This window comes from Piliocolobus tephrosceles, chromosome 12 (genome assembly GCF_002776525.5).
Source record: "Piliocolobus tephrosceles isolate RC106 chromosome 12, ASM277652v3, whole genome shotgun sequence".
In the NCBI taxonomy this organism is placed as follows: Eukaryota; Metazoa; Chordata; class Mammalia; order Primates; family Cercopithecidae; genus Piliocolobus; species Piliocolobus tephrosceles.
In genome coordinates, this window is record NC_045445.1 from 47,461,473 (window position 1) to 47,477,826 (window position 16,354).

General features: G+C 36.4%; 1 protein-coding gene across 1 annotated transcript in view; it reads right to left on the reverse strand.

Annotated features, from left to right (window-relative positions):
- RNF128 (ring finger protein 128) overlaps nt 1-15,979 on the reverse strand; it is a 112,152-nt gene extending 96,173 nt beyond the window's left edge. Inside the window, exon 1 of the mRNA XM_023203048.1 lies at nt 15,409-15,979. Coding sequence (XP_023058816.1) covers nt 15,409-15,814 — 406 coding nt within the window. The 5' untranslated portion in view covers nt 15,815-15,979. The remainder of the gene's footprint in view (nt 1-15,408) is intronic.
- Between the last annotated feature and the right edge of the window lie 375 nt (nt 15,980-16,354).

Below are 16,354 nucleotides of genomic sequence, written 5' to 3' on the forward strand. Positions count from 1 at the left end.
AAGTTAAAACAGGCTGGGCACAGTGGCTCACACCTGTAATCCCAGCACTTTGGGAGGCCAAGGCGATGGGATAACCTGAGGTCGAGAGTTTGAGATCAGCCTGACCAACATGGAGAAACCCCGTCTCTACTAAAAATACAAAATTAGTCGGGCATGGTGGCACCTGCCTGTAATCCCAGCTACTTGGGAGACTGAGGCAGGAGAATCGCTTGAACCCGGGAGGCAGAGGTTGCGGTGAGCCAAAATCAGGCCATTGCACTCCAGCCTGGGCAACAAGAGCGAAACTCCATCTAAAAAAAAAAAGAAGTTATAACAGAAAAATGAAAAATGTTCTACATAAATACAAAACAACCCAAAAACCACTATAGCTTCATATTATAAAAATGTAATTACATTTAAAGGGCACAGTTCGGTGAAATGAAAGCCTAAAGTAGAAGATTCATAACATATTATTGCTTGAAGGAGACAAGTTTTATCAATATTTATCACTTTGCTAACATTTTAGGTATTTATAGAGTAAGGATTAATGGGCTGTGGACATCTATTTCTTCAGAGAAGCATTAATAGGATATCCAGTAATTTAAACAATATCCACAAATGAGCAATGGGGATATTCTTTTAGATATAACTTTTTTCAGTGTCAGAAGTACAGTCCGAGCATACAAAATAAAGGAAATAGAACCCTACTTTCACTATGAAATTATTTTGCAAATAGAGTGAAACTATACTAATAAAACTTGCTTGAAGTAGGCAAATTCTATAACTGGAATTATAGAATATAGTAATATTTTATTATTTTGGAGAATGGTTAGTACTCATTCTATGATAAAGGAAATTCATACTGTATATAAGTTCTGCACTGGGAACCTTGCACAAAAATAAACCTCACAATTTTTCTAGTGCTTTAGGAAGTATTCATTTGCATAAAAGCAACTGAACTATTAATTCAAATCACTTACATTGTTCTTTGAAGCAGATTTCTATATTTCATTAGCTTTGATTACGTTACTATATAGCCTTAAAACAGGCATTTTGTGTATTTTTAAATATATTCTTCCATTGTTAAGAAAACTGCTGTCAGGTAGGCCTTCCTCTTAAAGTTTTTTAAAAATACAAAATGCAGCTTTATTATTTTCAAGTAATATAATAACACAAATGAATTGCTACTAAAACGATGCCAAAGAGAAGCACCGCTGGATCTGCTTTATTGAATAGGCAAAGATTGTTTGCAGGAAACAGTTGCTTCTATATACTACTGAAAAGAGTTTCTATTCCCTGAAGGCACTTAATAATCTCCTCAGTCCTCTAAGCGCTAATCCCACATTTTAAACTTAGATTAAACGCTGGTGAGAATTAATGAGGTTTTTAACACTCTACTCAAATTCACATCGTATGATGGAGATCACTACATCTACAATAGCCTATGTAGATAAGTAGAGAGTAATGTTAACTAATTCCACAATATTGTGTAGTGAAACAAGATCTGAACTGGAATCTGGTTCCTTCACTCCATGACCCTGTGTGGGTGTAAGCACTTTATGTAGTTGTGTGAATCACTGTTGGTAATCTAGGCAGTTCCTACTGCCAGAGCTTTGTATAGAAACAGCCTCACAAAGAAGTCATGTCTCCAACTGCCAGCTAAAGATGAGACATCAAATAGCTGTGGGGAGAGCAGACAGAGATTAAAAGAACATTCTGTTTAGAGTCAGCATGGTGTCATTAAGCCAAGGAACCCCAATCTTTCTGGTGTTATCACACTTAAATGGTTCTAGATAAGATTACAAAGTAGGTAATATTTGACTGGGGGGATAGATGCTCACTTTTCCAGCCTCATTCATTCATTTTCATACCCTTATTTATTCATTCATCAGTGAGGGCCTGATATGAATCAGTCACTGTGCTATAGTGAGATGAATGAAACAAAGTCCCTGGATCTCTGTGTCTTGTACTGTTTCCAGATCACATCTCAATCAATCTGCTATTTTACACTCAGGTTGCCATCAATGAATTAATCCCTGCTAAGTTATTAGTAGTACTTTTCAGTTGGTGTTTTTTTCCTGGGACCATTTGCCTTTTTAACAAGGACTCAAAGACCTTATAGCTTTTAAAACCCAAAGGAATGCTGTTTTAATGAAGGATGAAATTTTAGACAGCATATTAATAGGGAGGAGAATATTGTTGGGCAGGGGGATTCCTGAGACCCCAAAAAACCCCACATCGCACAGGTGACTGGCCCCCAAATCATTCTCCAAGACACAAAAGTAAAGTCATCCTCAAAAAGTAGATGGAGTATCCCCCATCCCACCAAGAGAAAATTTTAAAAAATTTATTTATAATTATTTTAGTGGTAAAAACATTGAAATTCTAACATTAGTTAAGAAAAGAGTCAACATGTCAATATCACTGATTGGGAATTGACTGGATGATACAAAGTAAATAGAAGACAACTTAAAATATGTACTATATTATTCAGGAAGGCACAACAAGGAAAAAAATGTGTGAAAGTTAGAGGAAGGCACATTTTGGCATAGTTTGAACAATAACTTTCTAAAAACTTGAGCTTTTCAGCAATGAACTGAAATACCTTGTGAGATGGTGAACTCTCTGTCCCTGACAGTGCTCAAGTAGTAAATGAATGACCACTGGACAGGGTTTTAGTTTAAGGGATTCCTGAAGTACATGGAAATTTTATATTTTTTAATGTTTAATCTATGAATCTATTAGTCTATGATAATTAGGAATTCAGGAATTATACAAATGAATACATAAGAATACATAAAAATAGGGAAAAAGGCAAAATTAGCATGACCCAAACTATGTATGTAAATTTTGAATAGGTGCCAAGTAAAGGAAATATCAGGATAAACTGTTAGCCAAAAAGACTTCTTGTAAGACAAACATTTTTGCCCAAGAGTTTAAAGTGAGAAAGAGACATAGATAGGTGAAGAAGAGGGAGAATGAAGTGAAAATAAGGATGACTTCATGAGCATCATCTTGCTACTACCGTAGTTTTTACTGTCTACTATAAAATAGACATTGTGCAAAGTGCCTTCTTTATATGCATTATCTAATTTAATCCTTACAACCACCCTATATAAGGTAGTACCACATACTCTTGTTTCTTTTCAGATCCTATACATCTTTCACCATTTAAAGTAGTATTGCTAGTATACCCATTTTACAGATGAGATCACTGAGATAAGAAGACTGAAATTCAGAGTGGTTAAGTAACCAGACCAAGATCACACAGCCAGAAAACAAACAGTAGATCTGGGATTCAAACCCAGGTCTATTCCCATACAAAGCCCATGCCTTGAATCACTACTACATCTCACTGTTTCTGGTAGAAGTCATGCATGCTTGAACGTTCAGAGATAGAACTATGAAATGTAAAACTTGGGAGGACAAATAATTGGCTTTCAGTAAACATTTCTTGAGTGAATAAGTAAACCCTTGTTTTTTAGATTTACAAAAATCACAGTTTTGCCTTCTTTATTCCCAAGTTAGAAAATCCAGTTGTCAACCAGAACTTGCTCTCCCTAAGAGAATTCCTCCCAGCCACACTGAAAAGCTACCCTTGGCCAAGGCTATGGACAAGTAAACCAAAATGAATAAGCAACCCAGGGGTTCATACCCTAGGGTTTCTCTTCACCCCTTGGTCTCCCAGGCCGTGGAGGTATCATGCAATAATGCATCAGGTTAGAGCCTTAGTATTTCTCTTTAGTTCTTCTTTAAGCTGAGCTTGTTGAGGTAATCTTTCAGGTGAGAAAGATGTATTCCTTGTGAAACAATCAAATTACACACCTTCTTTTAACCAACATGTGATTTACCCACCTCTCTCTGAGTTCTGTTCCAAGAAGTCCTCACAAAGCCCTTTGATAAATATGGTCATTTTGCATATCCTGGCTTTTTGAGAAAACTAATTTTCTAAGAGCATTTGCCTGTGTGTATGGTTGAAATGGTACTACATTTCTCAGATGTAACCACTGTGGCCTCCAACTGCAGCTGATCTTGCTATACATAAGTTAACTGAGTATTTAGATGCTGGCTGCATCCTATGAGGCTATAAAAAATCAGTTGAAAAATTATTTCTGAAAAATGGTTATTCGGTCCATGCTGACATTTTTAGAGCTAAAACAATATCAAACATCCTATTTGACTGATTGTACACTTCTCTTCCTCTGCTGAATTGACTGCTTTGAGGAAAAGAACTCAATTTACATTTCCATTTAAAAGCTAAAAATATGCACAAGTAAATGTCGATTGGATTTAATTCAATTCTGGAATGCAGGGTATCCAGGCATTTAATGATTGCAATTTTGACATCCTAAGGCCTTGACTAAGTTTCTGCCAGTTTTTACTAAAATCCTAATCTCCTCAGTGCAGATAGGTAATTAGCATTAGTCATAACAAACAGATCATTTTCCAGCCATTTGATTTATTAAAATGGCCCCAAATAATTTTTCATGTGCTTGTTTTTTATGATTTCCTATTTTTATGCAACACCCTCCAGATACCCAAGTCAAGGACCAACTTGTACCTGGGTTAAGACTATAAAGCAGTTCCATTTGGAACCCTAGGGCAGGTTAGTTTTATATTCAGGTCATTTAGCACCTGTTACCCTCCACTGTACCCCACCTCCCTGCCCAAACATTGGCATGCTTCTCCATCCCTGTGATCTACAATCATAGCTCTAGGAACAAACCCTTGTGATTTAAATTTATTCACATTTTCATCTCTAATCTGTTCAGCTCTGCCCTTGCCAGCTCCTTCAAGAGTGGCTGCTCCCTTGTGAATAATGCTCTTACATTTTATATAAGATGCCAGCCCTTTACATTGATAAACCAAGTACCATACTTGCTTGAGACAAATTTACTCCAGAATTTTGTTTCAAATCTTTATATTGTTGCCGCCTGGTATCACATTCATTCCATCCTTAGCTAGTGCCCCAAATGGAAGCTAATTTGTTTACGATTCACTTCTGTGCTCCCCTCTCTGTACCGCTCATTACTTTCTTCTTTTACTTCTCCTCTCCTAAAAGTGTCCACGTGTCTTCTAGATCTCTGGTTACATGACAGATGTTTAACTTGTATACTTTTCTCATCTTCTCTTCACTGTGGGTTCCCTGTGCTTTCTGACTCAACCCAAACCCATCTTATTATGAGGAAACGACTTCTCCTTCAGATATTTTCAGTAAAGGCAGCTCATCTGTTCGTGCCCCATATATTTCAAGGAATAGTAGTCTCTTCACTCCCACACTGTTGTTTCCAGACTACTGCCCCACTTTTTTTTTTTTTTTTTTTTCCTTTTTTTTGAGACAGAGTCTCACTCTGTCGCCCAGGCTGGAGTGCAGTGGTGCGATCTTGGCTCACTGCAAGCTCCGCCTCCTGGGTTCGCCCCATTCTCCTGCCTTAGCCTCCCGAGTAGCTGGGACTACAGGTGCCCGCCACCACGCCCGGCTTTTTTGTATTTTTTAGTAGAGACGGGGTTTCACTGTATTAGCCAGGATGGTTTCAATCTCCTGACCTCGTGATCCGCCCGCCTCGGCCTCCCAAAGTGCTGGGATTACAGCGTGAGCCACCGCTCCTGGCCTACTCCCCTACTCTTATGAATCAAAATCTGCTTCTTGGAGACTCACAGCATTTGGTTTTAATAACCTCTATTACTTTCCTCTCTGCTTGCCCATGGACCAACTTCCCAGTCATTTCCCCACATTAATGAAGACATTATCATTTGGATCACAGCCATCCTTTTCACCCCCAAATCTTTCCATCATCCAACATTCTGTCCTCAGTGTGGTTTAACTTCAGGAATTTTTGTCTCCATTCCACTTTATTGACCCCACTGCCATGGCCATACTCTGTATATTATCAGCATCCTAATCTGCGAAACCTCTGAAATCCTAACAGAAATACCCCACTTTCTGATTGGTTATCCTATAATTCTCTCATTTTCATATTCCCAGTACTGGTCTTTGACTTCTCCGCTATCATCTTCTATGTTGATGACACTTCCAACACTCTGATCTTTACAGTTTCTTAATTGCTTCAGTTCCAATAACCTTAACATTTCTATTCTGCCTTTTATGACTTGTATAAATATTAGTCCTCTGACTACATTTCCCTCCTTGAGGGCAATGATGGTATTTTTTGTACGAGGATTTTTTACAATGCCTTCCATAGTATGTGCTCGCTAGAGAGGTAGTATTGTGTACTGATTAAGAGCACAGACTCTTAAGTATTAGGATATTAGGTTTCAAACCTCAGCTTTGAAACGTACTAGCTATATGACCATGGCGAATTTAGCCAATCTCTCTGTGCCTCAGTTTTCATATATAAAATGGAGATACTGACACTATGTACCTCATAGGAGTTGTTGGGATGATGACGCTGAGAAGAATGCTTGGCACATAGCTAACAGAGTACTTACTACTAACAACTGCCTTCATAAAGGGGAAGGAAAAACAGATATTTTAACAGGTACATTACTGAAAGAAATAAAGAGTTCCAATTTATTATGAGAAATGATGCTGAGACAGTAATTTAAAATATAAAAGGAAAGCAAGTGAATTATTAAGGGAAATTTTCATTTCTCTTTGTTCTTTCCATAGGGGAGATGTCAATGTATTGATTATTGCTAGAGATGAATTTACTTGACTACATTGTGTTACTATCATTGCATATTGAAGTCATTAGATAGATCATACTGAGAATATATGTCATTAAAAATTTAGACAAAAATATGATATACATCTAAAACTCTAAAAAGTTACAGCTAACATTACTATATTGTTAAATATTTACATTACAATTAACGTTACTATACTGTTGAATATTTATATGCTCAAAGCAGGTCCTGAGCATAGGTGGAACAGGTTGTTGCTTACATGATGTGATGAGGGACACTCTGAAATATCATCCCTGGAATTCACTCTTCCACAGTTCTGTCAAAGGTCCTGATATCACCAGTAAGAAATCTGTTTGGTTTTTCCTTTAAGGCATGTTTTTCTAGGTGCAACACGTAAATATTTCCCCCAACTTTATCAAAATAGCACCTGAATATCGAACAATTTTCTAAGTAAGTAGCACATAAAACTTGCAAGTTTAGACAGAAACAGATATAATTTGTTTATATGATGTCCTTGCTGCCTAGGGAATGTACTCTTGAATGAAAGAAAAGGGGTAGCTGGAGTAAGAGCAGTTACGAACTGAGGACTGCTGAAATGAGAGAGACAGAGAGAGAGTATTTAAGAGGAAGTAGCCTACTTTATATAGTCTTGCTCAGGCATTGTTCTGTGTGTGTTTGCACATACACTCTTTTCTAATAATTGCAAGTAATTCTGGGGGAAATCTATGTCTGAGCAGCAAATCATAGTATAATAGATGAAACATTAAACATTTAGGAGGAAGAGGCCAAGAGTTAAGCAAAGGATATGTTAATGAACAAATAGCACATGTTGAGATGCTTTCAAAATGTTCTTTGATTTTAAAATTGAGAAAAGGGAGATGAAATGTACTTGAAAGGGCTCACAGTAAATTTACTCATTTTGTTTTTATCTGGCAACTGGTGCCCAGAGGTACTATATTTTGATTTCCTTATAAACATACATTTTTATGCATTTATGTTTGTATGTGCCTATACCCAGGGGAGGGGGGCATCTGGGCATTTGTGTGAAAGCATAAAAGAGGTACTAAAATCATTTGTCATTGTAAGTCAGGTAAAAAAGGAAAAAAAAAAACTTATGATGTTTTCAGAGATTCATGAATTCCAAGCATAGCTGAGTTATTTTCCAGGCCTAACATGTTATATACTGACTAATACATCCCGTGATCATGTCAATTTTTAAAATAACTCTGTCATTCTTTAGTTGACTTGTGGTACAATGTAGTTGTCAAATATTTTGCTTACAAACCTGTCTTTTTTGCCCATATATTTCTATTTTATGTCTGTCTCTACATTTATTATTCTTTACTATTCACCATGGTACTTCATCTTGTTTTTAATAAATAATTTTCCTAATTTGTCAAGATGCTTTTACTGTTTGTTTGTGTCTTACAACTTGACACTCAACTTGGAATTATATGTAAACGCAATGAAATTTCTTTTTCAATTGTCCAGGGCACTAATAAAATTATATTTGGAAAATAACCCCAAATTGTCCCTTTTACCTATTGTTTCTTCTTTCCATACCTAATTTATGGAGATCATCTATTGTTTCTGTATATCACTTTATTATTTCTCCCAAACTAACAGTAAACTATTGGAATTCCCTTTTGGGCATATCCTACAATGGTGACTATATCTCTATCTATCTACACACAAACATATATGCATATACACATATATATTCACATTCTAGTTTACCCATAAGAATAACAAAATTCAAAAATCTCACTGAAGTCCTGAACCTTGATAAAGACTGTCTTCCAGAAGCTTCTATCAAATAACATACTCAGTGATAGAACAGTGGGAGCACCTTTTAGTAAAGTCAAGAACAAGTCAAGGATGTATACTGTTACCACTATTGTAGCCCTAGACAATGGAATAAGACCATTGGAAAAATTAAGAGGTAGAATTAGTATAAAAGAAGAAGTCAAACTTTCTAGAGAAAATGATCACTTATCTTGAAAATTCAAGAGAATCAATGGATGAATTATTAAAATTAATAGGAGTTCAACAAGGTGGTCAAATGCAAGGCCGACAATAGTGATACAAGATCAATATCAATAGCTTTCTTATGTAGCAGCAATAATTATGTTAATTGAAGTATTGTTTGTAAAAGAGCAGCACTGAAAACAACCCAAATGGCCACTACTAGGGAACTGGTTAAATAAATTATGTTTGCATATGCAATATTAATATAATACAATAGTTAAAAGAATGAATTTGATTTAAATACAAATTTAATGACATGAACATAACTCCAGTTCCTATTGTTGAGTAGCTAAAGCAAGCTACAGAATAACTTTGTTAATATTAAAAATAAAACACAAATTGACTATGTGTTTTCTGTACGTATATGTGGAAAAATGAATAGAAAAAGTCTGAAAGGTTACATACTGAATGAAAATCAATAGTTATCTCTTGGAAGGGTGCTGGAATTGGGGGTGGTAGTCAAGGGGAGACTTTAATTATATTGTTAGTATTTTTTATAGGAGAAACTACTCATTTATTATTTGTATCAGTAAAAATAAAAACAATTTAAAAAATGCAATAGTTTGCCGAATTTACCAAACTTCATTTAAACTTCTCCATCTTTTCATATATAAAAGATAATTGCTTTGTAGTTTCTTAAACTTTTATTCATTGAGCAAATAGTGAAGGCCACCCACTATGCTCAGTACAATGGATACAATGGCAAACATGACAGACGCAGTCTCTGTCCTCCTGGAACTTAAAATCTAGTGGAAGACAAAAATAATAAACAAGTAAGAAAATAATTAGGCCAAGTGTGATGGCTCACGACTATAATCCCAGTACTTTGGGATGTCAAGGCAGAAGGATTGCTTGAGACTAGGAGTTTGAGATCAGCCTGGGCAGCACAGTGAGACCCCTGTATCTAAAAAAATAAAATAAAATTGTCTGGTGTGATGACACATGCCTGGGGTCCCAGCTACTTGGGAGGCTGAGATGGGAGGACTACTTGAACCCAGGGAGTTTGAGGCTTCAGTGAGCTTTGTTTGTGTCACTGCACTCCAGCCTGGGTGACAGAGCAAGACCTGTCTCAAAAAGAAAAAAAAATTAAATTAAATAAATAAATTTTAAAAATAGATTTAAAAAGAAAATATACATTAAAATAAATTTAAACAAGAAAGAGCTGAAGGTTTTGATAGAAAATATTATGAATAGGGTCAAGGGAGACCCGTTAGAAGAAACATTTAAACTGGAATAGGGAGTACCTGTTATGTGTGATAATGATGGTGGTGAGAGATATCAAAGCAAGTAAAAAGCATCCCACGTGGAAAAAGCTTCACATGTTGGAGAAAATGTCCAAAGATCAGAGTGGTTGAAGTATTGTGAGGGAGAGGGAAAGAGTAGACTGTTACGTTGGAGAGATAGGCAGAGACCAGATCATGCAACTCCTTTTAGGCCTGATAAAATTTAGACTTTATTTGAAGAACAATGGAAAGTCACTGGGGAGCTTTGAGAAGAGGAGTGATGTGATTGACCTATATTTTTAGATCACTCTGGCTTCTGTGTAGAGGATATATGGGGTAGGTTGAGCAGAAGCAGGGAGCCCAGTTTGGAGGCTATTTGCAGTAGTCAGTATGAGAGCTGGCAGTAGCCTGCACTAGACCAGTGGTAGTAGATAGACATGGTTATATTTTGGAGGCAGTGTTATGTGAAAAAAAAAAAAATGAAGGAGAAGTGACTCAGGCAGAGGAGGCAGCAAGTACAAAAGTTTGCGCTTATTTCTCTTAGCTAAAAAAGAGAGAGAATATCAGAGTGGCTGAGGCATGGTAATACAGGGGGAAGGGCATAGGATAAGATCTGATTGTACATGATTAGCATCAAACCTTGTAGGTCTAGGCTCAAGGCCTGGATTTTATTCTAACTGAGGTGGAATTACATTTTCCACATGATCACTCTGGCTGCTATGTGCTACAGAGGGACGAGAATAGCAAGGGAGAACACTTAAGAAGCTATTGCAGTGGTCCAGGAGAGATGATTTTGGCCTGGGCTTAGATGGAGGCAGCAGAGGAGAAAAAGTGAATGGACTTAAGAAATGCTTGGAGGTAGGATCAAGATAACTTTATGTTTAATGAGATATGGGAGCAAAGATGAGGGAGGTATCAAGGGTTACTTTCGGGCTGTCTGGCAGGGAAATGTTTAGTGGAATTGAAGCATTGAAAGGAGTCCAGTGTGGCAAGAGTTCAGTGAGTAGGAGAGGAGGGAATGAGAGGAAATGAAGTCACAGCAGTAGGCCATATGACTCAGAACTGGATAAAGTCTTGGAAAGAAGTTTGAATTTACCCTGCGTGTCATGGGAAGCCACGGAAGGATTTTAAACAGAGTGAGATTTATTTTCTCTAAAAAGCCACTTTGGCTTACAGTCTGGGGATTGGGCTTGGAAGGGGACAAGAGTGGCAGGGAAATCAATTAGAAAGCTATTGTAGAGGTCTAAGATAGAGTGAGTGGTGTCTTGGAGATGCACAGAACTAGACAGATTTGAGGCTCACTTGAAATGGAACTGATTAGTTTTCTTGAATTAAGCTCTTCTTTATGTACATATCTGAGTTAGTCTTACTGAAGGTTTTATCATCTTCTCCCTTCATTTATATACCAGGCTTTTATTTCCCCTTTTACTTCTAGAAAAACATTTTTATAAAGGATGTGAGTTTGCTGCTATAATTAAACCCTTCCTCTTCATGCACTTCACTACTCTGGAATTGGTGAGTTTTGGGGATTCTGAATGCTGCACACTTCACTCTAATCCACTTCGCGCGGATACAGCTGAAATGATAAACCATAAAAACCATTTCATCCCTCCCAAATTACTGACCTTGTTGATATAAACTACATCCAAATCTAAGCATTTCTCAAGACATTTTACCTAAAAATAGCATATTTAATTTCCAAAGCTGTCTGTTCAGCAAGCAAGTACTTAACATGTTACGCATCTTCTGCTTGGATAACTCAGGAATCCTGAATTTTCTCGCATCTCTAGAATAGAACTGAAAGGCCATGTCTGCAGTGTTTGGAAAAGATTGTTAGGAAGTTACATACTTACTTAAGAACATGGTAAGCATATCTTTTTATTTCCCACCTCATCAAAATGCCAAGTCAAAATCCCATTATTCTTTCTGGTAAGCTAGAATATGAAAATATATGTGTATATATATATATATATGTTTGTGTGTAGATAGATACAGATATATTCACCAATGTGGAAAATAACCCAAAGGAGAAATCCAAGAGCAAATTAGGAAACTGCTACTGGACACAGCACAATGGGAAACTGAGTTCGAAGTTTACCCCCAAGTATTAGGCTATACACTATTCTTCCTCAGTGGAAGCTATTCTCAGACTGAAATTATCCCCTTCAGAAAAAGAACACTCTTAGTAGGGAGGCTGTAAATAGCCTGGACTCAGGAGTAAGGACATTCTGTATTTAAATCATGAAACCATGCGAGGCAAAGGGTGTGGAAGCATCCCTTAGACTTACCGCGTCCCTTGAAGGCAACCTATAGGGGATGGGGAGGCACAGAAATGTGAAAGGACATGGGGGAAGAGAATATATTTGCACAACAGTACGAGGGTTGATGAAGTAGACTGTCAGTGAGAAAGAGACAAATTGCCCCTGATATTTAGGACTTAGCCTGGCACTCTCAATTAAGCCTTGATATTTTCTTGTTGAACATAAACCATCTCACAGAACATCAACATTAGAGAAGGTCAATCTGTGACTATGAAGGATCAAAACAAACAAACAAACAAACAAACAAACAAAAAACCACTCCATAATCAGGTCTGAACACAGACAAAATATGGACAGTGTCCATACCACAAAAATTACCAAATATCCCTCTATTCTGGCTAATAAGGGTAACTACCAAATATCTCTCTATTCTGGCTAATAAGGGTAACTATTTCTTCTTTACCAATTACAGCTTTAGCCATGGGCTAGTCTTCCCCACTTATAAAAAAGGTTAGTTTAGAAACCTGAACACAGAATTACCTCAACTTACTGGCAGCCTCCAAGTTCAGAACAAAGCCAGCTAGGGTGGCCAACTCGTCACAGTTTTCCCAGGAGTTTCCTGGTTTAACATTGAGAGTCCCACATCCCAAGAAACCTTCAATCTCAAGCAAACTAGAATGGTTGGTTAACAGCCACATTCCTTCAACTCTCCCCCAAAACACCTAAAGCAAGCCCAAATCCTGCAAGTCCTTTTTAACACCTTCTTATTAGGATGCCCCATGGTTTTCCATGGTGTGTGCTCTTCCAGTTGCTGCAATAAGTAATAAATCTAACTTTTTAAACTACGGGTCTATTGCTAGTGGTCTTTGGCTGGAGAGCATTGACATTAGAAAGAAGTAAAGAGACACAACATTGTGGAAGTGCTTAGTAAGACCTAGTACAGGAAAATGGGACTGAAGGAATGAAGAGGTAGGGGGAGCCAGGGAAGAGTAGAAGGGTATAAGGGCCTGAGGGGGCTACAGTGTGATTTTCTGAAAAGGTGGTTTTTAGAGGGTAATACAAGATGAGATGACAGAAGGTGAAACTGTGAGTTTTATTATAGGAGGATTTCCCCCACACTCTGTGTCAAAATAAAACAAAACACGAATGAATAGACAGGAAGAACAAACAAAATGTTGGCATAAAATAAGGACAGTCTTTAATGATCTAGTGTCTGGTCATCTAGTGTTCATATTCACACTTGATTCCTTGTATTTGTCAACAGCATCACTGAATAGTTTTTATATAAGGGAAATTTATAGGAAGGAAAAAATCCAGCGGCACACTAGTTGGCAGGTCTTAAAAAGGCAAAATTCCACCAAATTTAGTTTTAATTCTTTGGGGTTGATATCATCATATGTTATAAAACAATGTTCATTAAATAAAATAAACATGCTATAACAGTGCCTGAAACATAATAAATGCCAATAAACGTTAACCGTCACAGCTATGATCATTATGCTATCTTTTTCAATGTGTTTATTTTAAAACAGGTGCAATACTGTAGCTTTAAAAATATTTTTGATCATGTGTCTTTGGTTATATTGGAGGTATATATTGAATGATACGTCTATCTGCCTCCTTTTTAAAACTCTGTTCAGAGTCACATATTCAAATGATTATGCACATGTTTCTTTTGGAGAGATTTACTGTGAGTGATCTTTGGTAAATATTTCAAATTTACTGGCAGGGTACCTACATTCTACTAGATATTGGTCCCTAATGCAGATTGCAAAGAAAGTTTTGAAAACAGGACTACTGTTTAGTTTGATACCGTTTGTATTTTAAAAATAGCAGGAGAGTGAATAAATAGAATGTGTGCATGCAAAAGGAAACCCAGAGTATTCAGGATCTCTAAGTTTAAATGTATAGCAAGTTGGTTCCTTAGAACAGATTTAATTCCTAAGTTTTATCAGAAAATGGCATTGGTTTCTTTCTACAAAAATGAAAGTCACTCGTAAAAACATAGGACCAGGCAGGGAATGCTTATGAAATGCTCTTAGCTAGAAAATAATATAAAATGTGAATGCCCGAGCTCTTGCAATGTCCAGGATGTGTCACAAAAGGTAGTACATGGAGTTTTGTTACATCTACAATAACTTTATACTGCTGAAGTTCATCTTACCTGTTTCTTTGATGCTCAGCGAAATAAGCAGTTTGGTTTTCAAATGTTAGTACTAAACTGCCATATTGTATGTGTAAAACTTGGAATGTTCCAAGCACCATACTATTCTTAATGTAAGTTTGATTTTCTCCTTTTCATAATTCTAAAATCTGTTTAATTGAATTTGCATTAATTTTATTAGAGGCTAAATTTGGCAGTGATAACACCAATTATCAAAATTTTGTATTCATTTACTGTCAGCTCTTGCCTTGATTGAAATTATTCCTTTTTTTAAAGACCAAGTCTGATCTGGGAAAAAACACACATAGCTATCCACAGTGAACAAAATGGAATTCAGAAGTTTACTTCTTCATTGGTTTAAAAATCTATTTACTTGGAAACTTTTCTTTTTTAAAAATAAATAAAATAAAACCCAGTAATTTTCAGAAGTAACTCCTTTAAAAAGTTAATAAATTAGAAGATTCTATTTACTTAAGAAGCCATTAGTAAATATTTCTAAAGGAAATCTTTATTTTCTTTGTGAATTACAGTGTTATCCTATTTCTGCCATACAATTTTCAATGGATAACATTTTTTGCAGAGTAGTTTCATATGTATTAGTTCTGCAAAAAGATTCAAATCTTACAAGCATGCAGTAGAGTCAAGTTCTCATTTCTATAACATTTTACACACTTACAATACGCTATTGTTTAATCATAATGAGAGTGTTTTGCATTTTAACATACTTGAAAACATACAATCCCTTTTGCAGGAGAAAATAAACTGAAAAGTACAAATTAATAATGAAATTAAATTTTTTAATGTTTAGAGGTAAAGGTACAGTTTATTAAAAAGCAATTCATGATATAATGCCCACTGAGGAAACTTATATTGCTAAGAAAACATGAAAGAAAATAGAAATCACTTCATGAATTGCTACTGTCTTTGGAACAAATTAATTAAAATATTAAATAATAATAAAGTAATTGCAAGTCTTGCCAGGCAAGAAAATTTAAAGTTAAATTATTTTACAACTTTGTTGCCAGATCCTAGAGCAGTTCTAGATGGAAATACCATTCTAAGATAAACAGACACTAACCCTCTTTGTGAATCAATTATTACTTACCAAAATTTGCCATCTGTATCGTCTGATTGCCAGTATCTGGAGCATTGTAAATCACAACAGCATCAGCATTTCTTCCGCCCGCTGTTTGAATTTTTTCTGAAAATGTACAGTTACCTCTTTCTATCAGCGCAATCCAGGGCTTCTTAGTATTACTAAACTCAGTGTTGTGGTCACAAGCTTGGTAGTCATTATTCTTAGGGATGCCTACCACCCCCATAGCATTAGCCACTGGTGAAGCTAATCCATAAACACCACATTCACATGTCTCTATTGCAGTGTAGTTGCTGGTTTCATTGTAATAAGTCACAGTCACATAGGCGTTCATTGAAAAAGATGCTGCAATTTTAAGTAAAAAGGTAAAAATTACAAGGAGCCAAAAAAAACTGGACCTATTCTCTTGGTTCATTGCTCATTCATTTGAGCATAAAATTTAAGATGTTTGCTGATATTTCCAACTGTCAGTCACCATTGTCCACTCACGTCCCTGCTAAACAGAAGTTTGAAATTTCAGTTGCACGTAGGTAACTGATCTCACCTCTAGCAACATAACCTCTGAATACATCAGCTCTATTTCACTTTAGTTATCTACATTCCCCTTTGCCTGCCGCTCCTCCAACTGTACACACATGTAACCCTTAACCAGGACTACCTTAGTAATAAATGACACCATCAACTTTATTCTACATGTCAACTTATTAGGATTGGACGACTTCCTGCAGTACATATTTTTTTCTTCTTACTGTTCCAGCTAATGCACTTTCATAAACATGGAGCGGATTGGAATGAGGAACTGGACTCTGGGGTATCCCACGTGACAAGGCTGAAAGTTACCTCTCTCAGAATATCTAAAACACTAAACTGGTTTTCCAAGCCCTGCTGAGATATGCTATCAACTAGTTCAGCAGCGAGTAAGTTAAGATCCATAAGTTTAATTGCTACGGCATTA